General features: G+C 48.8%; 1 protein-coding gene across 6 annotated transcripts in view; it reads left to right on the top strand.

The window, feature by feature from the left end:
• The window catches only part of cacna1sa (calcium channel, voltage-dependent, L type, alpha 1S subunit, a), a 722,633-nt gene that overhangs the window by 568,775 nt on the left and 126,007 nt on the right, over nucleotides 1–27,851 (top strand). For all 6 annotated transcript variants that reach the window (XR_010977454.1, XM_068056917.1, XM_068056913.1 and 3 more), the window contains 3 exons: nucleotides 8,799–9,000; nucleotides 21,605–21,763; nucleotides 22,792–22,902. Coding sequence is in view for 5 of the 6 variants with exons in the window: in XM_068056917.1 (XP_067913018.1) it covers nucleotides 8,799–9,000; nucleotides 21,605–21,763; nucleotides 22,792–22,902 (472 nt within the window). In the remaining variant the exon portion in view is untranslated. The remainder of the gene's footprint in view (nucleotides 1–8,798; nucleotides 9,001–21,604; nucleotides 21,764–22,791; nucleotides 22,903–27,851) is intronic.

Consider the following 27,851-nt stretch of genomic DNA (forward strand, 5'->3'; position numbering starts at 1 on the left):
GCCGGAGGACTGGAGGATAGCAAATGTTGTCCCCTTGTTCAAGAAGGGGAGTAGAGACAGCCCTGGTAATTATAGACCTGTGAGCCTTACTTCGGTTGTGGGTAAAATGTTGGAAAAGGTTATAAGAGACAGGATTTATAATCATCTTGAAAAGAATAAGTTCATTTGCGATAGTCAGCACGGTTTTGTGAAAGGTAGGTCGTGCCTCACAAACCTTATTGAGTTTTTCGAGAAGGTGACCAAACAGGTGGATGAGGGTAAAGCCGTGGATGTGGTGTATATGGATTTCAGTAAGGCGTTTGATAAGGTTCCCCACGGTAGGCTATTGCAGAAAATACGCAAGTATGGGGTTGAAGGTGATTTAGAGCTTTGGATCAGAAATTGGCTAGCTGAAAGAAGACAGAGGGTGGTGGTTGATGGCAAATGTTCATCCTGGAGTTTAGTTACTAGTGGTGTACCGCAAGGTTCTGTTTTGGGGCCACTGCTGTTTGTCATTTTTATAAACGACCTGGATGAGGGTGTAGAAGGGTGGGTTAGTAAATTTGCGGATGACACGAAGGTCGGTGGAGTTGTGGATAGTGTCGAAGGGTGTTGTAGGGTACAGAGGGACATAGATAGGCTGCAGAGCTGGGCTGAGAGATGGCAAATGGAGTTTAATGCGGAGAAGTGTGAGGTGATTCACTTTGGAAGGAGTAACAGCAATGCAGAGTACTGGGCTAATGGGAAGATTCTTGGTAGTGTAGATGAGCAGAGAGATCTTGGTATCCAGGTACATAAATCCCTGAAAGTTGCTACCCAGGTTAATAGGGCTGTTAAGAAGGCATATGGTGTGTTAGCCTTTATTAGTAGGGGGATCGAGTTTCAGAGCCACGGGGTCATGATGCAGCTGTACAAAACTCTGGTGAGGCCGCACCTGGAGTATTGCGTGCAGTTCTGGTCACCGCATTATAGGAAGGATGTCGAAGCTTTGGAAAGGGTGCAGAGGAGATTTACTAGGATGTTGCCTGGTATGGAAGGAAGGTCTTACGAGGAAAGGCTGAGGGACTTGGGGTTGTTTTCGTTAGAGAGAAGGAGGAGGAGAGGTGACTTAATAGAGACATACAAGATAATCAGAGGGTTAGATAGGGTGGATAGTGAGAGTCTTTTTCCTCGGATGAGGATGGCAAACACGAGGGGACATAGCTTTAAGTTGAGGGGTGAAAGATATAGGACAGATGTCAGAGGTAGTTTCTTTACGCAGAGAGTAGTAGGGGCGTGGAACGCCCTGCCTGCAACAGTAGTAGACTCGCCAACTTTAAGGGCATTTAAGTGGTCATTGGATAGACATATGGATGTAAATGGAATAGTGTAGGTCAGATGATCGGCGCAACATCGAGGGCCGAAGGGCCTGTACTGCGCTGTAATATTCTAATTCTAATTCTAATTCTAATATGACCTTAATGCTCCTACCCTTTCTGGCACCCTCCCCACACACAGGGTGACGACAGTGCCATTGCTCCTTCACAAACACAAACAAATGCAGAGCGTACACTGTTTACTGAGGGAGGGTACACATACCTCCCTTCACGCCTGCAGAGCTTTCCCTCCAGTAATCCCAGACCCCCCCCTCCTCCCTTTAAGAATGCAGAGCTGCGACCCCTGTAATCCCCCCTCCTCCCTTCCAGTATGCAGGGTGAGACCCCTTTAATCCCCCCTTCCTGCTCCCTTCCAGTATGATGGGTGAGACCCCTGTAATCCCCCCTCCCTCCTCCCCCCCCAGTATACAGAGTATGACCCCTGTAATCCGCACCCCTTTAAGTATGCAGAGTGAGACCCCTGAAAACTGAACTTATCTTCTGTTGCGAAACCTCCTGCCTCCGATGACCCGCCAACATTTCAAATCATGAACGGGACAGCGTGTGACGGCCGCATGTTCAAAGTAAAATCAGTAAGTGTCAACGGAGAGACGGCGAGTTTAACATATTCTAATTGGGGTGCTGCTGCCGTGTGGCGGGGTGGGGGGGGGCCGCACTAAGATCCCCCCACCACCTGTAATTTGCGATGGGTCCTTCTCGACTTCACGGGTTAAGGCAGGCCTCTCCCCGCAGAATTTTACCGGCCGCGCGCCACAACCCGCGGCATTGAGGGACCAGTACAATTCAGCCCATACATTCAAAAAACTAATGGTTAACCGATTTAAAAATGATGTTTCTGAGGAATAAATAAGAAGCTGGGCTGTAAGTGCTGGGGATTTATGTTGCTAGTTGGCGAGGTGTCCCAGAGTGGAATAGCCAGATGCCACTCGAAGTCTGCAGGGGAATTTGACAAACAGTCTTTAATGGATAAGCGTTCACAGCACTTCGGTTTCAGCAGGCGTCACACAGTTCTTTCAACAAGGAGTATAGTAACAGGTCTATTTGGATCTTTAAATTGGTAGTTTTTCAGGAGAAACTTTACTGAGAATTCCAGCAGACACAGTCAACAGAGAGTCACTCCTGACGTAGAGAATTCTATTAGTTTGGATTTAAAAAGGAATTTACTATCTCCAGCAATGCAAATGTTCTTTGCAGAGTGTTTTCTCTCCTTAGGCAATACATAGCCTGTAAATCAATGTCGTTTTTCTGCTGAGAGAGAGATCCTTCCTTTTAGTGAGCATGCTTTGCTGGTCTCCAGTTCAAACTGGTTTTAACTGGTCTTTACACAGTTACATTGATACAGTACAGCATGTGGCTTCTCTCGCCTGCTGTTGCCTAGGAAACAGGCTTGCTGCTGGCACACTGTTCTCAAAGGGAGAAAGCAACTCTCAGTTATAAAGGCACACTGTTTTTAAACAGTCTTAAAGGCACACTGTTTTAAGCAGGGGAAAAAAAAAGTTCCGTGACAGTGAGTAATCAGGGTCTTCTCAGTGAATACTTGTGGTGTTCTCATTGAGTGCTTGTGGTGTTCTCAATGAGTACTCAGGGTTTTCTTCGTGAGTCCTCGGGGTTTTCTCAGTGAGTACTCGGGGTGTTCTCAGCAAGTACTCAGGGATGTTCTCAGCAAGTACTCAGGGATGTTCTCTGTGTACTTGGGGTGTTCTAAATGAGTTCTCGCGTTCACAGTGTGTAGTCGAGGTGTTTTCAGCTAGTACTCGGGGTGTTTTCAATGGGTACACGGGGATGTTCTCAGTGAGTACTCGGGTTGTTCAGTGAGTACTCGGGGTGTTCTCAGTGAGTACTCATTTTCTTAGCGAGTACTCGGTGTTCTCAGTGGGTACTCAGGGTTTTAGAATTAGAATTAGAATATTACAGCGCAGTACAGGCCCTTCGGCCCTCGATGTTGCGCCGATCTGTGAAACCATCTGACCTACACTATTCCATTTTCATCCATATGTCTATCCAATGACCACTTAAATGCCCTTAAAGTTGGCGAGTCTACTACTGTTGCAGGCAGGGCGTTCCACGCCCCTACTACTCTCTGAGTAAAGAAACTACCTCTCACATCTGTCCTATATCTATCACCCCTCAACTTAAAGCTATGTCCCCTCGTGTTTGCCATCACCATCCGAGGAAAAAGACTCTCACTATCCACCCTATCTAACCCTCTGATTATCTTATATGTCTCTATTAAGTCACCTCTCCTCCTCCTTCTCTACAATGAAAACAACCTCAAGTCCCTCAGCCTTTCCTCGTAAGACCTTCCTTCCATACCAGGCAACATCCTAGTAAATCTCCTCTGCACCCTTTCCATAACTTCCACATCCTTCCTATAATGCGGTGACCAGAACTGCACGCAATAGTCCAGGTGCGGTCTCACCAGAGTTTTGTACAGCTGCAGCATGACCTCGTGGCTCCGAAACCCGATCCCCCTACTAATAAAAGCTAACACACCATATGCCTTCTTAACAGCCCTATTAACCTGGGTAGCAACCTTCAGGGATTTATGTACCTGGACACCAAGATCTCTCTGTTCATCTACACTACCAAGAATCTTCCCATTAGCCCAGGACTCTGCATTCCTGTTACTCCTTCCAAAGTGAATCACCTCGCACTTTTCCGCATCAAACTCCATTTGCCATCTCTGAGCCCAGCTCTGCAGCCTATCTATGTCCCTCTGTACCCTACAACATCCTTCGGCACTATCCACAACTCCACCGACCTTCGTGTCATCCGCAAATTTACTAACCCACCCTTCGACACCCTCTTCCAGGTCATTTGTAAAAATGACAAACAGCAGTGGCCCCAAAACAGATCCTTGCGGTACACCACTAGTAACTAAACTCCAGGATAAACATTTGCCATCAACCACCACCCTCTGTCTTCTTTCAGCTAGCCAATTTGTGATCCAAAGCTCTAAATCACCTTCAACCCCATACTTCCGTATTTTCTGCAATAGCCTACCGTGGGGAACCTTATCAAACGCCTTACTGAAATCCATATACACCACATCCACTGCTTTACCCTCATCCACCTGTTTGGTCACCTTCTCGAAAAACTCAATAAGGTTTGTGAGGCACGACCTATCCGTCACAAAACCGTGCTGACTATCGCTAATGAACTTATTCTTTTCAAGATGATTATAAATCCTGTCTCTTATAACCTTTTCCAACATTTTACCCACAACCTAAGTAAGGCTCACAGGTCTATAATTACCACGGCTGTCTCTACTCCCCTTCTTGAACAAGGGGACAACATTTGCTATCCTCCAGTCTTCCGGCACTATTCCTGTCGACAATGACGACATAAAGATCAAGGACAAAGGCTCTGCAATCTCCTCCCTGGCTTCCCAGAGAATCCTAGGATAAATCCCATCTGGCCCAGGGGACTTATCTATTTTCACACTTTCCAAAATTGATAACACCTCCTCCTTGTGAACCTCAATCCCATCTAGCCTAGTAGCCTGAATCTCCGTATTCTCCTCGACAACATTTTCTTTCTCCACTGTAAATACTGACGCAAAATATTCATTTAACACTTCCCCTACCTCCTCTGATTCCACACACAACTTCCCACCACTATCCTTGATTGGCCCTAATCTAACTCTAGTCATTCTTTTATTCCTGATATACCTATAGAAAGCCTTAGGGTTTTCCATGATCCTATCCGCCAATGACTTCTCGTGTCCTCTCCTTGCTCTTCTTAGCTCTCCCTTTAGATCCTTCCTGGCTAGCTTGTAACTCTCAAGCGCCCTAACTGAGCCTTCACGTCTCATCCTAACAAAAGCCTTCTTCTTCCTCTTGACAAGCGCTTCAACTTCTTTAGTAAACCGCGGCTCCCTCGCTCGACAACTTCCTCCCTGCCTCACAGTTACATACTTATCAAGGACACGCAGTAGCTGCTCTTTGAATAAGCTCCACATTTCGATTGTTCCCATCCTCTGCAGTTTCCTTCGCCATCCTACGCATCCTAAATCTTGCCTAATCGCATCATGATTTCCTTTCCCCCAGCTATAATTCTTGCCCTGCGGCATATACCTGTCCCTGCCCATCGCTAATGTAAACCTAACCGAATTGTGATCACTAACACCAAAGTGCTCACCTACATCTAAATCTAACACCTGGCCGGGTTCATTTCCCAGTACCAAATCCAATGTGGCATCGCCCCTGGTTGGCCTGTCTATATACTGTGTCAGAAAACCCTCCTGCACACACTGGACAAAAACAGACCCATCTAAAGTACTCGAACTATAGTATTTCCAGTCGATATTTGGAAAGTTAAAGTCCCCCATAACAACTACCCTGTTACTCTCGCCCCTGTCGAGAATCATCTTCGCTATCCTTTCCTCTACATCTCTGGAACTATTTGGAGGTCTATAAAAGACTCCCAACAGGGTGACCTCACCTCTCCTGTTTCTAACCTCGGCCCATACTACCTCAGTAGACGAGTCCTCAAACGTCCTTTCTGTCGCTGTAATACTCTCCTTGATTAACAATGCCACACCCCCCCCTCTTTTACCATCTTCTCTGTTCTTACTGAAACATCTAAATCCCGGAACCTGCAACATCCATTCCTGTCCCTGCTCTACCCATGTCTCCGAAATGGCCACAACATAGAGATCCCAGGTACCAACCCATGCTGCAAGCTCACCCACCTTATTCCGGATGCTCCTGGCGTTGAAGTAGACACACCTTAAACCAGGTTCTTGCTTGCCAGTGCCCTCTTGCGTCCTTGTAACCTTATCCCTGACCTCACTACTCTCAACATCCTGTACACTGGAACTACAATTTAGGTTCCCATGCCCCTGCTGAATTAGTTTAAACCCCCCCCCCGAAGAGCACTAGCAAATCTCCCCCCCAGGATATTGGTACCCCTCTGGTTCAGGTGAAGACCATCCTGTTTGTAGAGGTCCCACCTACCCCAGAAAGAGCACCAATTATCCAGGAAACCAAAACCCTCCCTCCTGCACCATCCCTGCAGCCACGTGTTCAACTCCTCTCTCTCCCTATTCCTCGCTTCGCTATCACGTGGCACGGGCAACAACCCCGAGATAACAACTCTGTTTGTTCTCGCTCTAAGCTTCCACCCTAGCTCCCTGAATTTCTGTCTTAAATCCCCATCTCTCTTCCTACCTATGTCGTTGGTGCCTATGTGGACCACGACTTGGGGCTGCTCCCCCTTCCCCTTAAGGATCCCAAAAACACGATCCGAGACTTCACGAACCCTGGCACCTGGGAGGCAACATACCAACCGTGAGTCTCTCTCGTTCCCACAGAACCTCCTATCTGTTCCCCTAACTATGGAGTCCCCAAAGACTAATGCTCTGCTCCTCTTCCCCTTTCCCTTCTGAGCAACAGGGACAGACTCTGTGCCAGATACCTGTACCCCATTGCTTACCCCTGGTAAGTCGTCCCCCGCAACAGTATCCAAAACAGTATACCTGTTGTTGAGGGAAACGGCCACAGGGGATCCCTGCACTGCCTGCTGGTTCCCTCTCCTTCCCCTGACGGTAACCCATCTACCTACTTCTTTTACCTGAGGTGTGTCTACCTCCCCATAACTCCTCTCAATAACCCCCTCCGCCTCCTGAATGATCCGAAGTTCATCCAGCTCCAGCTCCAGTTCCCTAACGCGGTTCTCGAGGAGCTGGAGTTGGGTGCACTTCCCGTAGATGCAGTCAGCAGGGACACTCTTGGCGACCCTTACCTCCCACATTCTGCAGGAGGAACATACAACTGCATTAACTTCCATTCCCACTATTCTAAATTCCCAACCAATCTACTGAAAAACCAAAAAAAAAAATGTCAGAACTTGTCAGGTTAGCAATCCAACGGACAGAACTTCTTAAATAAAAAGCTTACCTTATCAACACAACAGAGTCCTTTTTTTTGGTTAGAGGAGGAGGGTGGGTGGGAGACACTACACGTGTAGTGTCTCAGGTACAGCCACCACCCAACTATATAGTTTTTACTTACCCAGCAGTCCCCTGGTCCTCCGAAAACAAAAGGGAATTAACTTCTAAACTTCCACTCTCAGCGAGCAATTGTGTATGTTGTCAGTGAATACTTGAGCTGTTCCCTCCAAGTACTCTGGGTGTTTTCAGTGAGTAAACGGGGATATACTCAGTGAGTAATCAGGAATGTTCTCAATGATCATTCAGGGTGTTCTCAGTGAGTACTCAGAATCTTCTCAGACTGTATTCAGGGTGTCATCAGTGAATACTCAGGGTGTCCTCACCGAACACTTGGGATGTTCACAGTGAATATTCGGGGTGTTCTCAACGAGTACTCAGGGAATCTTCTCAAGCAGTACTCGGGATCTTCTCCTGAGTACTTGGAATGTTCTCTGTGAGTTCTCAGGGTGTTCTCAGTAAGTGCTCGGCGTTATGAGCCAGTACTCGGGATGTTCTCAGTGAGTATTCGGGGTGTTCTCAGCCAGTAATCAGCGTGTTCTCAGTGAGTACTCAGGGTATTCTCAGCCAGTACTCCGGGTGTTCTCAGCCAGTACTCCGGGTGTTCTCAGTGAGTACTCCGGGTGTTCTCAGTGAGTACTCCGGGTGTTCTCAGTGAGTACTCCGGGTGTTCTCAGTGAGTACTCCGGGTGTTCTCAGTGAGTATTCGGGGTATTCTCAGTGAGTACTCCGGGTGTTCTCAGTGAGTACTCCGGGTGTTCTCAGTGAGTACTCCGGGTGTTCTCAGTGAGTATTCGGGGTATTCTCGGTGAGTACTCAGGGTGTTCTTGGTGAGTACTTGGGGTAGTCTTGGAAAGTACTAAGGGTGTCCTCAGTGAGTATGCAGTGTGTTCTCAGAGAGTGCTCGGGCTGTTCTCAGCAAGTACTCGGGGTGTTCTGCTGAGTACTTGGAATGTTCTCTGTGAGTTCTCAGGACTTTCTCAGTGAGTACTCAGCGCACTCTGAGGCAGTACTCGCGTGCTGTCAGTGAATACTTGGGGTGGTCTCAACAAGTACTCAGGGATGTCCTGTGTCAGATCTCTGGATGTTCTCAGTGAGTACCCGGGATATTGTCAGCAAGTACTCGGTGTGTCCTCAGTGAGTCCCGGGGTGTTCTCAGTGAATACTCGGTGGTATTCTCAGTGCGTACTCAGAATCTCCCTGAAAACTTGTGGATTCAATGAGTACCCAAGGGGTAGGTCTCAGTCAGTATGCAGAGAGATGAGTCTCAAAGAGTATCAAAGGTGTGGATGGTCTGAGTGAGTATTTGAGGTAGGGTGATTATCACAAATGAATGTTTTATAGGTTCCCTTCAACTGCTTTCCTGCCCTCCATCAGTCTATTGGAATTGAGCCTTGGTAACAGATTGCTTGAATGGAATAAACAGAGCTGGATGTTGTGCACAGCTCTGACTGAGATGCTAGACTGGAGGTAACTGTTGTCTCTTCCGCCAGGTTACTGTACAAGGCGATTGACTCACACAACGAGGACATGGGACCCATCTACAACTACCGAGTGGGGATTTCAATATTCTTCATCATCTACATCATCCTTATTGCTTTCTTCATGATGAATATCTTTGTGGGGTTTGTGATTGTAACGTTCCAGGAACAGGGAGAGGTTGAATACAAGAACTGTGAGCTGGACAAGAACCAGGTAACAATCACCACCCACAGGGTAACCAGATAACAATCCCCACACACACTGTACCTGGGAAACAATCCTCACCCACACACACTGTACCCGGGAAACAATCCTCACCCACACACACCGTACCCGGGTAACAGTCCCCACCCACACACATTGTACCTGGGAAACAATCCTCACCCACACACACTGTACCTGGGAAACAATCCTCACCCACACACATTGTACCCGGGTAACAGTCCCCACACACACTGTACCTGGGAAACAATCCCCACCCACACACATTGTACCCGGGTAACAGTCCCCACACACACTGTACCTGGGTAACAATCCTCACCCACACACACTGTACCTGGGAAACAATCCTCACCCACACACATTGTACCCGGGTAACAATCCTCACCCACACACACTGTACCCGGGTAACAATCCCCACACACACTGTACCCAGGAAACAATCCTCACACACACACACTGTACCCGGGAAACAATCCCCACACACACTGTACCCGGGAAACAATCCTCACCCACACACACTGTACCCGGGTAACAATCCCCACACACACTGTACCCGGGTAACAATCCTCACCCACACACACTGTACCCGGGTAACAATCCCCACACACACTGCACCCAGGAAACAATCCTCACCCACACACACTGTACCCGGGTAACAATCCCCACACACACTGCACCCAGGAAACAATCCTCACCCACACACACTGTACCCGGGTAACAATCCTCACCCACACACACTGTACCCAGGAAACAATCCTTACACACACACACTGTACCCGGGAAACAATCCTCACCCACACACATTGTACCCGGGAAACAATCCTCACCCACACTCACTGTACCCGGGTAACAATCCCCACACACACTGTACCCGGGAAACAATCCTCACCCACACACATTGTACCCGGGTAACAATCCCCACACACACTGGACCCGGAAAACAATCCCCACACACATTGTACCTGGGAAACAATCCTCACCCACACACATTGTACCCGGGAAACAATCCTCACCCACACACATTGTACCCGGGAAACAATCCTCACCCACACACATTGTACCCGGGTAACAATCCCCACACACACTGTACCCAGGAAACAATCCTCACACACATTGTACCTGGGAAACAATCCTCACCCACACACATTGTACCCGGGTAACAATCCTCACCCACACACACTGTACCTGGGAAACAATCCTCACCCGCACACATTGTACCCGGGAAACAATCCTCACCCACACACACTGTACCCGGGTAACAATCCCCACACACACACACTGTACCCGGGTAACAATCCCCACACACACTGTACCCGAGTAACAATCCCCACACACACTGTACCCGAGTAACAATCCCCACACACATTGTACCCGGGAAACAATCCTCACCCACACACACTGGACCCGGGTAACAATCCCCACATACACTGTACCTGGGAAACAATCCTCACCCACACACACTGTACCCGGGTAACAATCCCCACACACACTGTACCCGGGAAACAATCCTCACCCACACACACTGTACCTGGGAAACAATCCTCACCCACACACACTGTACCCGGGAAACAATCCTCACCCACCCACACTGTACCCGGGTAACAATCCCCACACACACTGTACCCGGGTAACAATCCTCACCCACACACACTGTACCCGGGAAACAATCCTCACCCACACACACTGTACCCGGGAAACAATCCTCACCCACACACATTGTACCCGGGTAACAATCCCCACACACACTGTACCCGGAAAACAATCCCCACACACACTGTACCTGGGAAACAATCCTCACCCACACACACTGTACCCGGGAAACAATCCTCACCCACACACATTGTACCCGGGTAACAATCCCCACACACATTGTACCTGGGAAACAATCCTCACCCACACACATTGTACCTGGGAAACAATCCTCACCCACACACATTGTACCCGGGTAACAATCCCCACACACACTGTACCCGGAAAACAATCCCCACACACACTGTACCTGGGAAACAATCCTCACCCACACACACTGTACCCGGGAAACAATCCTCACCCACACACATTGTACCCGGGTAACAATCCCCACACACATTGTACCTGGGAAACAATCCTCACCCAAACACACTGTACCCGGGAAACAATCCTCACCCACACACATTGTACCCGGGTAACAATCCCCACACACATTGTACCTGGGAAACAATCCTCACCCACACACATTGTACCTGGGAAACAATCCTCACCCACACACACTGTACCTGGGAAACAATCCTCACCCACACACATTGTACCTGGGAAACAATCCTCACCCACACACACTGTACCCGGGTAACAATCCCCACACACACTGTACCCGGGAAACAATCCTCACCCACACACACTGTACCTGGGAAACAATCCTCACCCACACACATTGTACCCGGGAAACAATCCTCACCCACACACACTGTACCCGGGTAATAATACCCACACAGACTGTACCCAGGTAACAATCCTCCACCACAGACACCTTTCTGGGGCAACAATGCTTAGCCACACACGCTGAACCCGGGTAAGAATCTTCACCCTGGCACCAGGCTGTAGTTCTACACGGACTGCTTCAGTACATGAGTTGCGAATGGTGCTGAACATTGTGCAATCATCAGCGAACATCCCCACTTCTGACGTTATGATTGAAGGAATGTCATTGATGAAGCAGCTGAAGATGGTTGGGCCTAGGACTCTACCCTGAGGAACTCCTGCAGTGATGTCCTGGAGCTCAGATGATTGACCTCCAATAACCACAGCCCTCGTCCTTTGCGCTAGGTATGATTCCAACCAGCAGAGAGTTTTCCCCCTAATTCCCATTGACTCCAGTTTTGCTAGGGCTCCTTGATGCCTTACTCAGTCAAATGCTGCCTTGATGTCAAGGGCAGTCACTCTCACCTCACCTTTCGAGTTCAGCTCTTTTGTCTATGTTTGAACCAAGGCTGTAATGAGGTCAGGTGCTGAGTGGCCCTGGCGGAACCCAAACTGGGTATCACTGAGCAAGTGCTGCTTGATGGCACTGTTGATGACACCATCCATCACTTTGCTGATGACTGAGAGTAGGCTGATGGGGCGGTAATTGTCCTGCTTTTTGTGTACAGGACTTACCTGGGCAATTTTCCACATTGCCGGGTAGATGCCAGTGTTGTAGCTGTACTGGAACAGCTTGGCTAGGGGCGCGGCAAGTTCTGGAGCACAGGTCTTCAGTACTATTGCCGGAATATTGTCAGGACACATAGCCTTTGCAGTATCCAGTGCCTTCAGTCGTTTCTTGATATCACGTGGAGTGAATCGAATTGGCATCTGGCATCTGTGATGCTGGGGACTTCAGGAGGAGGCCGAGATGGATCATCAACTCGGCACTTCTGGCTGAAGATTGTTGCAAATGTTTCTGCCTTATCTTTCACACTGATGTGCTGGGCTCCCCCATCATTGAAGATGGGGATATTTGTGGAACCATCTCCTCCAGTTAGTGGGGGATATGCCGGGCCATGAGGTTACAGATTGTGGTTGAGTACAATTCTGCTGCTGCTGATGGCCCACAGTGCCTCATGGATTCCCAGATTTGCATTGCTAGATCTGTTTGAAATCTATCCCATTTAGCACGGTGATAGTGCCACACAACACGATGGATGTTATCCTCAATGTGAAGGCGGGACTTAGTCTCCACAAGGACTGTGCGGTGGTCACTCCTACCAATACAGTCATGGACAGAAGCATCTACGGCAGGCAGATTGGTGAGAACAAGGTCAAGTATGTTTTTCCCTCATGTTGGTTCTCTCATCACCTGCCAAAGACCCAGTCTAGCAGCTATGTCCTTTAGGACTCTGCCAGCTCGGTCAGTAGTGGTGCGACCGAGCCACTCTTGGTAATGGACATTGAAGTCCCCCACCCAGAGTACATTTTGTGCCCTTGCCACCCTCAGTGCTTCCTCCAAGTGGTGTTCAACATGGAGGAGTACTGAGCCATCAGCTGAGGGTGGGCAGTAGGTGGTAATCAGTAGGAGGTTACCTTGCCCATGTTTCACCTGATGCTATGAGACTTCATGGGAGCCAGAGTCGATGTTGAGGACTCCCAGGGCAACTCCCTCCCTACTGTCTACCACTGTTCCGCCATCTCTGCTGGGTCTGTCCTGCCCGTGGGACAGGACATACCCGGGGTTGGTGATGGCAGTGTCTGGGACATTTTCTGTAAGGTATGATTCCGTGAGTATGACTATGTCAGGCTGTTGCTTGACTAGTCTGTGGGACAACTCTCCCATTTGGCACAAGCACCCAGATGTTAGTAAGGAGGACTTTGCAGGGTCGACAGGGCTGGGTTTGCCGTTTCCGGTGCCTCGGTCGATGCCGGGTGGTCCGTCCGGTTTCATTCCTTTTTATTGAGTTTGTCGCAGTTAGGTACAACTGAGTGGCTTGCTAGGCCATTTCAGAGGGCATGTAAGAGTTAACCACATTTCTGTGGGTCTGGAGTCACATGTAGGCCAGACCAGGTAAGGACAGCAGATTTCCTTCCCTAAAGGACATTAGTGAACCAGATGGGTTTTTACAACAATCGACAATGGTTTCATGGCCATCATTAGACCAGTTTTAATTCCAGTTTTATTAATTAAATTCAAATTCCACCTTCTGCTGTGGTGGGATTCGAACCCATGTCTCCAGATTAATACCCTGGGTCTCTGGGTTACTAGTCCAGTGATATTACCACTATGCCACTGCCTCCCCTTGTACCTAGGTAACAATCTCCACCCACACACACTGTACCCGTGTAACAATCCCAACCCACACACACTGTACCCGGGTTACATCGAAAATAGGAGCAGGAGTAGGCCATTCGGCCCTTCGAGCCTGCTCCGCCGTTCATTATGATCACGGCTGATCATCCAACTCAGTAACCTGTTCCCGCTTTCGCCCCATAGCCTTTAATCCCTTTAGACCCAAGAGCTATATCTAACTCCTTTTTGAAAACATACAATGTTTTGGCCTCAACTGCTTTCTGTGGTAGCAAATTCCACAGGCTCACCACTCTCTGGGTGAAGAAATTTCTCCTCATTTCAGTCCTGAAAGGTTTACCCTGTATCCTTAGACAATGACCCCTGGTTCTGGACTCTCCCACCATCGGGAAGATCCTTCCTGCATCTACCCTGTCAGGTCCAACAAAGAACAAAGAACAGTACAGCACAGGAACAGGCCATTCGGCCCTCCAAGCCTGCGCCGATCTTGATGCCTGCCTAAACTAAAACCTTCTGCACTTCCAGGGTCCGTAACGCTCTATTCCCATCCTATTCATGTATTTGTCAAGATGCCTCTTAAACGTCTCTATGGTACCTGCTTCCACCACCACCCCCCGTCAACAAGTTCGAGGCACTCACCACCCTCTGTGCAAAGAACTTGCCTCACACATCCCCTCTAAACTTTGCCCCTCTCACCTTAAACCTATGTCCCCTAGTAACTGACTGTTCCACCCTGGGAAAAAGCTTCTGACTATCCACTCTGTCCATGCCGCTTATAACTTTGTAAACCTCTATCATGTCGCCCCTCCACCTCCGTCGTTCCAGTGAAAACAATCCGAGTTTTTCCAACCTCTGCTCATAGCTAATGCCCTCCAGACCAGGCAACATCCTGGTAAACCTCTTCTGTACCCTCTCCAAAGCCTCCACATCCTTCTGGTAGTGTGACGACCAGAATTACACGCAATATTCTAACTGTGGCCGAACTAAAGTTCTGTACAGCTGCAGCACGACTTGCCTATTTCTATACTCTATGCCCCGACCGATGAAGGCAAGCATGCCGTATGCCTTCTTGACTAACTTATCCACCTGCGTTGCCACTTTCAGTGACCTGTGGACCTGTACGCCCAGATCTCTCTGCCTGTCAATACTCCTCAGGGTTCTGCCATTTACTGTATACTTCCCACCTGCATTAGACCTTCCAAAATGCATTACCTCACATTTGTCCGGATTAAACTCCATCTGCCATTTCTCCGCCCAAGTTTCCAACCGATCTATATCCTGCTGTATCCTTTGACAATCCTCATCACTGTCCGCAAGTCCACCAACCTTTGTGTCGTCCCCAAACGTACTAATCAGACCAGCTACATTTTCCTCCAAATCATTTATATATACTACAAACAGCAAAGGTCCCAGCACTGATCCCTGCGGAACACCACTAGTCACAGCCCTCCATTCAGAAAAACATCCTTCCACTGCTACCCTCTGTCTTCTATGACCGAGCCAGTTCTGTAGCCATCTTGCCAGCTCACCTCTGATCCCATGTGACTTCACCTTTTTAACCAGTCTGCCATGAGGGACCTTGTCAAAGGCTTTACTGAAGTCCATATTGATAACGTCCACTGCCCTTCCTTCATCAATCATCTTTGTCACTTTCTCAAAAAACTCAATCAAATTAGTGAGACACGACCTCCCCTTCACAAAACCATGCTGCCTCTCGCTAATAAGTCCATTTGTTTCCAAATGAGAGTAAATCCTGTCCCAAAGAATCCTCTCTAATAATTTCCCTACCACTGACGTAAGGCTCACGGCCTATAATTTCCTGGATTATCCTTGCTACCGTCTTAAACAAAGGAACAACATTGGCTATTCTCCCGTCCTCTGGGACCTCACCTGTAGCCAATGAGGATACAAAGATTTCTTTCAAGGCCCCAGCAATTTCTTCTCTTGCCTCCCTCAGTATTCTAGGGTAGATCCCATCAGGCCCTGGGGACTTATCTACCTCAATGCTTTGCAAGACACCCAACACCTCCTCCTTTTTGATAATGAGATGACTGAGACTATCTACACTCCCTTCCCTCGGCTCATCATCCACCAAGTCCTTCTCCTTGGTGAATAGTGATGCAAAGTACTCATTTAATACCTCACCCATTTCCTCTGGCTCCACACATAGATTCCCTTCTCTGTCCTTGAGTGGGCCAACCCTTTCCCGAGTTACCCTCTTGCTCTTTTTTACGTATAAAAGTCCTGTTTGAATTTTATAGGTTTCTATGAGATCCCCCCTCACTCTTCTGAACTCCAGCGAATATAATCTTAACTGACTCAATCTCTCCTCATACGTCAGTCCTGCCATCCCAGGAATCAGTCTGGAAAACCTTCGCTGCACTCCCTCTATAGCAAGAACATCCTTCCTCAGATAAGGAGACCAAAACTGCACACAATGTTCCAGGTGTGGCCTCACCAATGCCCTGTATAATTGCAGCAAGACATCCCTGCTCCTGTACTTGAATCCTCTCGCTATGAAGGCCAACATACCATTTGCCTTTTTTACTGCCTGTTGCACCTGCATGCTTACTATCAGTGACTGATGTACAAGAACACCCTGGTTTCGCTGCATATTCTTCTCTCTCAGTTTATAACCGTTCAGATAATAATCTGCCTTCCTGCTTTTGCTACCAAAGTGGATAACTTCATATTTATCCACATTATACAATCTCCACCCACACACACTGTAGCCGGGTAGCAATCCTCAGCCATGCACTCGACACGGGTAAGAATCCTTATCCACGCACACTGTATCCAGGTAACAATTCTGACTCACACTCACTATAGCCCCGGGTAACAATCCTCACCCACAGACACTGTTCCGGGGTAACAGGGCTCACCCACACACAATGTACCCTGGTAACAACCCTTGCCCACCCACACTGTACCCGGGTAAGAATCTTCACCCACGCATTCTGTACCTGAGTAACAATCTGTGCCCACGCATTCTGTACCTGAGTAACAATCTGTGCCCACACCCACTGTACCCGGGTAACAATCACTACCCACACACACTGTACCCATGTAACAGTCCTCACCCACACACACTGTACCCGTGTGACAATCCTCACCGATGCACACTGTACTCGGGTAACAATCCTCACCCGCGAACACTGTTACTCGGGTAACAATCCTCACCCAAGCACACAGTACCCGGTTAACAATCTCCACCCGCACACACACACTGTACCCAGGTAACAGTCCTCACCCACGCACACTGTACCCGGGTAACTATCTCCACCCACACACACTGTACCCGGGTAACAATCCTCACCCACAAACACTGTACCCGGGTAACAATCCTCACCCACAAACACTGTACCCGGGTAACAATCCTCACCCACACACACTGTACCCGGGTAACAATCCTCACCCACACACACTGTCCCCGGGTAACAATCCTCACCCACAAACACTGTACCCGGGTAACAATCTCCACCCACACACACTATACCCGGGTAACAATCCTCATCTACACACACTGTACCCGGGTAACAATCCTCACCCACGAACATTGTACCCAGGTAACAATCCTCACCCACAAACACTGTACCCGGGTAACAATCTCCACCCACACACACTGTATCCGGGTAACAATCCTCACCCACACACACTGTACCCGGGTAACAATCTCCACCCGCACACACTGTATCCGGGTAACAATCCTCACCCGCACACACTCTACCCATTTAACAATCTCACCACACTGTGCCTGGGTAACAATCTCACCCACACACACACTGTACCCAGGTAACAGTCCTCACCCACGCACACTGTACCCGAGTAACAATCCTCACCCACAAACACTGTACCCGGGTAACAATCCTCACCCACGAACACTGTACCCAGGTAACAATCTCCACCCACACACACTATACCCGGGTAACAATCCTCATCTACACACACTGTACCCGGGTAACAATCCTCACCCACAAACACTGTACCCGGGTAACAATCCTCACCCACACACACTGTACCCGGGTAACAATCCTCACCCACACACACTGTCCCCGGGTAACAATCCTCACCCACAAACACTGTACCCGGGTAACAATCTCCACCCACACACACTATACCCGGGTAACAATCCTCATCTACACACACTGTACCCGGGTAACAATCCTCACCCACGAACATTGTACCCAGGTAACAATCCTCACCCACAAACACTGTACCCGGGTAACAATCTCCACCCACACACACTGTATCCGGGTAACAATCCTCACCCACACACACTGTACCCGGGTAACAATCTCCACCCGCACACACTGTATCCGGGTAACAATCCTCACCCGCACACACTCTACCCATTTAACAATCTCACCACACTGTGCCTGGGTAACAATCTCACCCACACACACACTGTACCCAGGTAACAGTCCTCACCCACGCACACTGTACCCGAGTAACAATCCTCACCCACGCACACTGTACCCGGGTAACAATCCTCACCCACGAACACTGTACCCAGGTAACAATCTCCACCCACACACACTATACCCGGGTAACAATCCTCATCTACACACACTGTACCCGGGTAACAATCCTCACCCACGAACACTGTACCCAGGTAACAATCCTCACCCACAAACACTGTACCCGGGTAACAATCTCTACCCACACACACTGTATCCGGGTAACAATCCTCACTCGCACACACACTACCCATTTAACAATCTCACCACACTGTGCCTGGGAAACAATCTCACCCAGACACACAGTACCCGGGTGCTGGGCCTTGTTTTTTATTTGTTCCTGAGATGTGGGCATTGCTGGCAAGCCAACATTTGTTGCCCATCCTTAATTACCCTTGAGATGGTGGTGGTAAGCCGTTTTCTTGAACCACTACAGTCCATGTCGGGTAGCTACACCACTGTGATGTTGCAGAGAGTTCCAGGATTTTGACCCAGTGACAATGAAGATGGTACACATTGCTGCCACTGTGCACAGGTGGTGGAAGGAGTGAATGCTTAAGGTAGTAGATGGGTGCCGATCAAGCGAGCTGATTTGTCCTGGATGGTGTCGAGCCTCTTGAATGTTGTTGGAGCTGCACTCATCCAGTAAAGTGGAGAGTATTCCATCACACTCCTGACTTGTGCCTTGTCAATGGTGGACAAGCCTTGGGGAGTCAGGAGATGATTTACTCACCACAGAACTCCCGGCCTCTGACCTGCTCTTATAGCCACAGTATTTATATGGCTGGTCCGGTTCAGTTCCTGGTCAATGGTAACCCCCAGGATGTTGATGGTGGAAGATTCAGTGATGGTAATGCCATTGAATGTAAAGGGGAGATGGTTCAATTCTCCATTGTTGGAGGTGGTCATTGCCTGACACTTGCCACTTATCAGCCCATGCCTGAATGTTGGCCAGGTCTTTCTGCATGTGGACACAGATTGTTTCAGTCGCTGAGGAGTTGTGAATGGTGCTGAATGTTGCACAATCATCAACAAACATCCTCACTTCTGACCTTCTGATGGATGGAAGGTATCTCGGACACTTTCCTGAGCGACTCCTGCAGTAATGCCCTGGAGCTGACATGATTGACCTCCAACAAACACATCCATCTTTCTTTGTGCTAGGTTTGACTCCAGCCATTGGAGATTTTCCCCCTGATTCCCATTGACTTCAATTTTGCTAGGTCTCCTTGATGTCATATTCGGTCAAATGCTGCCTTGATATCAAGGACATTCACTCTCCCCTCACCTTTGGAATTCAGCTCTTTTGTCCATGTTTTGACCACGGCTGTGACAAGTTCTGGAGCTGAGTGGCCTCGGAACCCATACTGAGCATCAGTGAGCAGGTTATTGCTGAGTAAATGCCGCTTGATAGCACTTTCGATGATACCTTCCATCACATAGCTGATGATCAAGAGTAGACCGATGAGGCATAATTAGCCAGATTGGATTTGTCCTGCTTTTTTGTAGGCAGGACATACCTGGGCAATTTTCCACAGCGTTGAGTAGATGCCAGTGTTGTAGCTGTACTGGAACAGCTTGGCTGGGGGTGCGGCAAGTTCTGGAGCCTAAATCTTCAGTACTACAGCCGGGATGTTGTCAGGGCCCATAGCCTTTGCTGTATCCAGTGCCTTCAGGCATTTCTTGATATCATTTAAAATGAACTGAATTGTCTGAAGACAGGCATCTATGATGGTATGAACTTCAGGAGGGTACCGAGATGGATCATCCACTCGGCACTTCTGGCTGAAGATTGCTGCAAATGCTTCAGCCTTATCTTGCTTGTGTGTTGGGCTCTCCAATCATTGAGGATGGGGATGTTTCTGGAGCTTCCTCCTCCTATCAGTTGTTTAATTGTCCACCACCATTCATAGCTGGATGTGGCAGGACTGCAGAGCTTAGATCTGATCCATTGGTTGTGGAATCGCATGGCTCTGTCTGTAGCATGCTGCTTATGTTTTTTAGTTTGCAAGTAGCCCTGTGTTGTAGCTTCACCAAGCTGGCATCTCATTTTGAGGTATGTCTGGTGCTGCTCCTGGCATGCTCTCCTGCACTCTTCATTGAACCAGGATAGATGGTAATGGTAGAGTGGGGGATATGCCGGGCCATGAGATTACAGATTGTGGTTGAATACGATTCTGCTGCTGCTATTGGCCCACAGAGCCTTATGGATACTCAGTTTTGAGTTGCTAGATCTGTTCAAAATCTCTCCTATTCAGCACAGTGGTAATGCCACACAACACGATGGTGGCTATCCTTGGTGTGAAGGCGGAACTTCGCCTCCACAAGGACTGTGCGGTGATCACTCCTACCTATGCTGTCATGGACAGATGAATCTGTGACAGGTAGATTGGTGAGGGCCAGGTCAAGTAGGTTTTTCCCTCTTGTTGATTCTCACACCATCTGCCGCAGGCCCAGTCTGGCAGATAATTCAGGATTGAGCCACCTCAGTCAGTAATGGTGCTACCGAGCCACCCACCTAGAGTACCTTCTGTGCCCTTGCTACCCTCAGTGCTTCTTCCAAGTGTTCAACATGGAAAAGCACTGATTCATCAATTGAGGGAGGGCAGTAGGTGTTAATCATGTTTAATCTATTGCCAAGAGACTTCATGGGGTCAGAAGTCAATGTTGAAGACTCCCAGGGTCATTCTCTCCTGACTGTATAGCACTGTGCTCCCACCTTCAGTGATGGTGATGGTGGGGTCTGGGACATTGGCTGAAAGGTATGATTTGGTGAGTATGACTGTGTCAGGCTGTTCTTGACTAGTCTCTGGGACAGCTCTCCCAACGTTGGCACAAGCCCCCAGATGTTAGCGCGGAGGCCTTTGCAGGGTTGAACTGGGCAGTGTGTGCCTTTGTCATTTCCAGTGCCTACGTCGATGCCAGGTAGTCTGTCCAGTTTTATTTGCATTTGACTTTTCTATAGCAGTCTGATATAACTGAGTGCCTTGCTCAGCCATTTCAGAGGGCATTTAAGAGCCAACCACATTGCTGTGTGTCTAGAGTCACATGTAGGGAAGACTGGGTAAGGATGGCAGATTTTGTCTCCTGTAGGACATTAGTGAACCAGATGGGTTTTTATGACAATCTAGTAATTTCATGGTTACCATTACTGAGATTAGTTTTTTTTTATTCCAGATTTATGAATTGAATTTAAATTTCCCAGCTGCTGGAGTGGGATTTCAATTCCTGTCTCCTGATCATTACTCTGAGCCTCTGGATTACTAGTCCACTAACGTTGCCACCATGCTCCGTCCCCCTCTCTGCCTCTCTTCTGTTTTGATGTGGGATAGTGTTGCTTCTACCTTGTGCTATGTTGCTAATCATCCTCCTGTCTCCTGCACAGCGTCAGTGTGTTCAATATGCACTCAAGGCACGACCCCTGATGAGATACATTCCTAAGAACACCTACCAGTACAAGGTGTGGTACGTGGTGACCTCCTCATACTTTGAATACCTCATGTTTGCCCTCATCCTTCTCAACACCATCTGTCTTGGGATGCAGGTGAGTGCCTGGTGGTGTGTATCTTTAGATCTATATGTATATTGTATGTACCTATGTTTGCGGATGGGGGAAATTAATTTGGGGAGTGCAAGGAGTGAGTTTGGGGAACATGTTTGGGGAGGGGAGGGAGCAGGTTTGGGGAGCAGAGGCAGTGAGTTTGGGGAGCGGAGGCGAATGGGTTTGGAAGCATTGGGAGTGAGTTTCCCTCAGTACTGTACTGAAGTTTTAGCCTAGATTTTGTGTGGAGGTCTCTAGGGTGGCACTTGACCCCATGACCTTTTGACTCAGAGATGGGAATGCTACCCACTAAACCATAGTTGACACCTGAGAAGAGTTGGGGGGTGTAGGGTCAGCAATGAGTGAGGAAAGGTGGAACTGAAGGTAGAATGAGGGCAAGGAGAGGAATTTGGGAGGAATGAGTTGGGGAGAGGGCAGGGGGTGGTGGGGTGGGGAGATCTGCACCTTCCAGAACCTTCAAAGGCTGCTGATATTGAAGGCCTAGATGAGGTTTGGGGTGAATCCATGTTGAAGGTTGAGGTCAGGGGCGAGGGTATGAAGTTCAGGGTCAGAGTGAAGGCCAGTGGGTAGTTGGGGTTGGGGTGAGGGTCGGGGGGAGAGAGTGTGAGTCAGAGGTTGGGGTCAGGGTGGGGTCAGGCAGGGTAAGGGTGAAGGTGGGTGTCGGGGTGAGGGTTGGGGTTGAGGTAGGGGTCAGGGTGAGGGTTGAGGATCAGGGTGAGGGTTGGGGGTCAGGGTGAGGTTTGGGGGCGAGGGTGGGGGTTGGGGTGGGGGTCGGGATGAGGGTCAGGGTGGGGGTCAGGGTGAGGTTTGGAGGCTAGGGTGGGGTTTGGGGTGGGGGTCGGGTTGAGGGTCAGGGGTTGGGTGAGGGTCAGGGGTTGGGGTGAGGGTCAGTGTCAGGGTGCAGGTCAGGGTGAGGGTGGGGTTCGGGGGTGAGGGCGGGGGAGTCGGGTGGATGTTCTGAGTGGTGATACCTGGCTCATGTCCTGGACTCCCTCTGTGTCTCTCCACAGCACTATGAGCAGTCGGAGGAGATGAACCAGCTGTCGGACATGTTTAATGTGGTTTTTACTGGCCTCTTCGCACTGGAAATGGTTTTTAAACTCTGTGCTTTCAAAGCCAAAGTAAGTATGAGCCTGACTGAAGTGAATAATTGGAATCCAGGCACACACAGAACTTTGTGCTGGTTACTACAAGAACGCCTGACCCTGAGCTGAGATTTGGTGGCAGTCTGACCTCTCAATATCATCAACTGCTCAGTCACCTGATCACACCACAAGCAATCAGAAACAGAGCACTGGGTATTGGAACCCAGCTCCTTCCAGTGATTGGATGCTGGAGAGACCCCCTCACCCATTGCCACTCAGTGATTGGATGCTGGAGAGACCCCTCACCCATTGCCACTCAGTGATTGGATGCTGGGGAGTCCCCCTCACCCATTTCCACTCAGTGATTGGATGCTGGAGAGACCCCTCACCTATTGCATCTCAGTGATTGGATGCTGGAGAGACCCCTCACCACTCAGTGATTGGATGCGAGAGAGACCCCTCACCTATTGCCACTCAGTGATCGGATAGTGTTGGGGTGATACTCTGACCTGTGCCTGTTAATGGTGTTTGTGTCACTGCTTCAATGGCATTAAAGGGGCAAGGTGCTGTATCCTCTCTTAAAGGGGCAAGGTGTTGAATTATTTTTTGAAGGGACGGATGCTAAATCCTGTGTTAAAGGAGCAGGGTGCTGTAAGCTGTCTTAAAGGCGCAGGGTGCTGAATCCTTTTTTGAAGGGACGGGATACTGTATCCTCTCTTAAAGGAGCAGGGTTCTGTAACCTGTCTAAAAAGGGGAAGGGTGCTTTAACCTGTCATAAAGGGGCAAGATGCTGTATCCTCTCTTGAAGGCATATACTGCATGCTCTCTTAAAGATGCAGCATTTTCTTTTAAAGCCTGGAGCTTTAAAGCAGATGGGATTAGTGAAACCCTCCACTAATGAGCTAATTCTTCCCTAATCATCTTAGTAACATGAAGGGGAAGCCTTCAGTGGTGCCAGCAGTGCTTAGTGTCGCAGGCTGGAGTGGGGCCATTCCAGGGGACCAGGTCTGAAGCAAAACATGGCAGTGAAGTGAAAGATGTTGATAGTGATGGGGTCCCCTGTGAGAGATAAGGGGGGGCCCTGCTTTTGCTGGTGATTTTCTTCATTGTGGTGTCTCTCTTGTTTCATGCCTGCTCAGACGGGACCTGTTATAGGTGAGTAATAGACTGTGTCCCACTTTACCCCCTCACTGTCACCCGGGTCAGCCCCCTGTACTCATGCTGCCAAGCTGACCCCTGCAACCTGCCACAGCTTGCTGCAAAGACCACCTTACATTCCCGATACCTACCCCCTCTGCATAGTTTGCTTCAGTTGGCTCAGAAGGTTGGCTTAGTTTGGCTTCAGTTGGCTTAGGGCGGCACAGTGGCGCAGTGGTTAGCACTGCAGCCTCACAGCTCCAGCGACCCGGGTTCAATTCCAGGTACTGCCTGTGTGGAGTTTGCAAGTTCTCCCTGTGTCTGTGTGGGTTTCCTCCGGGTGCTCCGGTTTCCTCCCACGTGCCAAAGACTTGCAGGTTGATAGGTTAATTGGTCATTATAAATTGCCCCCAGTATAGGTAGGTGGTAGGGAAATATAGGGATAGGTGGGGATGTGATAGGAATATGGAATTAGTGTAGGATTAGTATAAATGGGTGGTTGATGGTCGGCACAGACTCGGTGGGCCGAAGGGCCTGTTTCAGTGCTGTATCTCTAAAAAAAAAGATTTACATTTTCCTGGGATTACCCACGAGACATGATGACCCGATAGTACCCCCCTCGCCCGATAGTTTATTGTAATTTGCCCCCTCCCCTCCCCTGATAGTTTATTGTAGTTTACCCCCTCCCCTCGCCCGATAGTTTATTGTAATTTGCCCCCTCCCCTCCCCAATAGTTTATTGTAATTTGCCCCCTCCCCTCCCCAATAGTTTATTGAAATTTGCCCCCTCCCCTCCCACGATAGTTTATTGTAATTTACCCCCTCGCCTGATAGTTTATTGTAATTTGCCCCCTCCCCTCCCCCGATAGTTTATTGTAATTTACCCCCTCCCCTCCCCTGATAGTTTATTGTAATTTGCCCCCTCCCCTCCCCTGATAGTTTATTGTAATTTACCCCCTTGCCCGATAGTTTACTGTAATTTACCCCCTCGCCCGATAGTTTATTGTAATTTGCCCCCTCCCCTCCCCAATAGTTTATAGTAATTTGCCCCCTCCCCTCGCCCGATAGTTTATTGTAATTTGCCCCCTCCCCTCCCCAATAGTTTATTGTAATTTGCCCCCTCCCCTCCCCAATAGTTTATTGAAATTTGCCCCCTCCCCTCCCACGATAGTTTATTGTAATTTACCCCCTCGCCTGATAGTTTATTGTAATTTGCCCCCTCCCCTCCCCCGATAGTTTATTGTAATTTACCCCCTCCCCTCCCCTGATAGTTTATTGTAATTTGCCCCCTCCCCTCCCCTGATAGTTTATTGTAATTTACCCCCTTGCCCGATAGTTTACTGTAATTTACCCCCTCGCCCGATAGTTTATTGTAATTTGCCCCCTCCCCTCCCCAATAGTTTATAGTAATTTGCCCCCTCCCCTCGCCCGATAGTTTATTGTAATTTACCCCCTCCCCTCCCCAATAGTTTATTTTAATTTGCCCCCTCCCCTCCCCTGATAGTTTATTGTAATTTGCCCCCTCCCCTCCCCTGATAGTTTATTGTAATTTACCCCCTCGCCCGATAGTTTATTGTAATTTGCCCCCTCCCCTCCCCAATAGTTTATTGTAATTTGCCCCCTCCCCTCCCCTGATAGTTTATTGTAATTTGCCCCCTCCCCTCCCCAATAGTTTATTGTAATTTGCCCCCTCCCCTCCCCTGATAGTTTATTGTAATTTACCCCCTCGCCCGATAGTTTATTGTAATTTACCCCCTCCCCTCGCCCGATAGTCTATTGTAATTTACCCCCTCCCCTCGCCCGATAGTTTATTGTAATTTGCCCCCTCCCCTCCCCCGATAGTTTATTGTAATTTGTCCCCTCCCCTCCCCTGATAGTTTATTGTAATTTGCCCCCTCCCCTCCCCTGATAGTTTATTGTAATTTGCCCCCTCCCCCGATAGTTTATTGTAATTTGCCCCCTCCCCTCCCCCGATAGTTTATTGTAATTTACCCCCTCGCCTGATAGATTATTGTAATTTGCCCCCTCGCCCGATAGTTTATTGTAATTTGACCCCTCCCCTCCCCAATAGTTTATTGTAATTTGCCCCCTCCCCTCCCCAATAGTTTATTGTAATTTGCCCCCTCCCCTCCCCCGATAGTTTATTGTAATTTACCCCCTCCCCCGATAGTTTATTGTAATTTACCCCCTCGACCGATAGTTTATTGTAATTTGCCCCCTCCCCTCCCCAATAGTTTATTGTAATTTGCCCCCTCCCCTCCCCAATAGTTTATTGTAATTTGCCCCCTCCCCTCCCCAATAGTTTATTGTAATTTGCCCCCTCCCCTCCCCAATAGTTTATTGTAATTTGCCCCCTCCCCTCCCTGATAGTTTATTGTAATTTGCCCCCTCCCCTCCCCCGATAGTTTATTGTAATTTACCCCCTCGCCCGATAGTTTATTGTAATTTGCCCCCTCCCCTCCCCCGATAGTTTATTGTAATTTACCCCAACGCCCGATAGTTTATTGTAATTTGTCCCCTCCCCTCCCCTGATAGTTTATTGTAATTTGCCCCCTCCCCTCCCCCGATAGTTTATTGTAATTTACCCCCTCGCCCAATAGTTTATTGTAATTTGCCCCCTCCCCTCCCCAATAGTTTATTGTAATTTGCCCCCTCCCCTCCCCTCCCCAATAGTTTATTGTAATTTGCCCCCTCCCCTCCCCCGATAGTTTATTGTAATTTACCCCCTCCCCCGATAGTTTATTGTAATTTACCCCCTCCCCCGATAGTTTATTGTAATTTACCCCCTCGCCCGATAGTTTATTGTAATTTGCCCCCTTCCCTCCCCAATAGTTTATTGTAATTTGCCCCCTCCCCTCCCCAATAGTTGATTGTAATTTGCCCCCTCCCCTCCCCGATAGTTTATTGTAATTTGCCCCCTCCCCTCCCCGATAGTTTATTGTAATTTGCCCCCTCCCCTCCCCGATAGTTTATTGTAATTTGCCACCTCCCCTCCCCTGATAGTTTATTGTAATTTGCCCCCTCCCCTCCCCTGATAGTATATTGTAATTTGCCCCCTCCCCTCCCCTGATAGTTTATTGTAATTTGCCCCCTCCCCTCCCCTGATAGTTTATTGTAATTTACCCCCTCGCCCGATAGTTTATTGTAATTTGCCCCCTCCCCTCCCCCGATAGTTTATTGTAATTTGCCCCCTCCCCTCGCCCGATAGTTTATTGTAATTTGCCCCCTCCCCTCCCCCGATAGTTTATTGTAATTTACCCCCTCGCCCGATAGTTTATTGTAATTTGCCCCCTCCCCTCCCCAATAGTTTATTGTAATTTGCCCCCTCCCCTCCCCAATAGTTTATTGTAATTTGCCCCCTCCCCTCCCCTGATAGTTTATTGTAATTTGCCCCCTCCCCTCCCCAATAGTTTATTGTAATTTGCCCCCTTCCCTCCCCTGATAGTTTATTGTAATTTACCCCCTCGCCCGATAGTTTATTGTAATTTGCCCCCTCCCCTCCCCTGATAGTTTATTGTAATTTGCCCCCTCCCATCCCCCGATAGTTTATTGTAATTTGCCCCCTCCCCTCCCCTGATAGTTTATTGTAATTTACCCCCTCGCCCGATAGTTTATTGTAATTTGCCCCCTCCCCTCCCCAGATAGTTTATTGTAATTTACCCCCTCCCCTCCCTGATAGTTTATTGTAATTTACCCCCTCTCCTCCCCGATAGTTTATTGTAATTTACCCCCTCTCCTCCCCGATAGTTTATTGTAATTTACCCCCTCCCCTCCCCAGATAGTTTATTGTAATTTGCCCCCTCCCCTCCCCAGATAGTTTATTGTAATTTACCCCCTCCCCTCCCTGAT

The sequence above is a fragment of the Heterodontus francisci genome, chromosome 25 (genome assembly GCF_036365525.1).
Source record: "Heterodontus francisci isolate sHetFra1 chromosome 25, sHetFra1.hap1, whole genome shotgun sequence".
Classification (NCBI taxonomy): Eukaryota; Metazoa; Chordata; class Chondrichthyes; order Heterodontiformes; family Heterodontidae; genus Heterodontus; species Heterodontus francisci.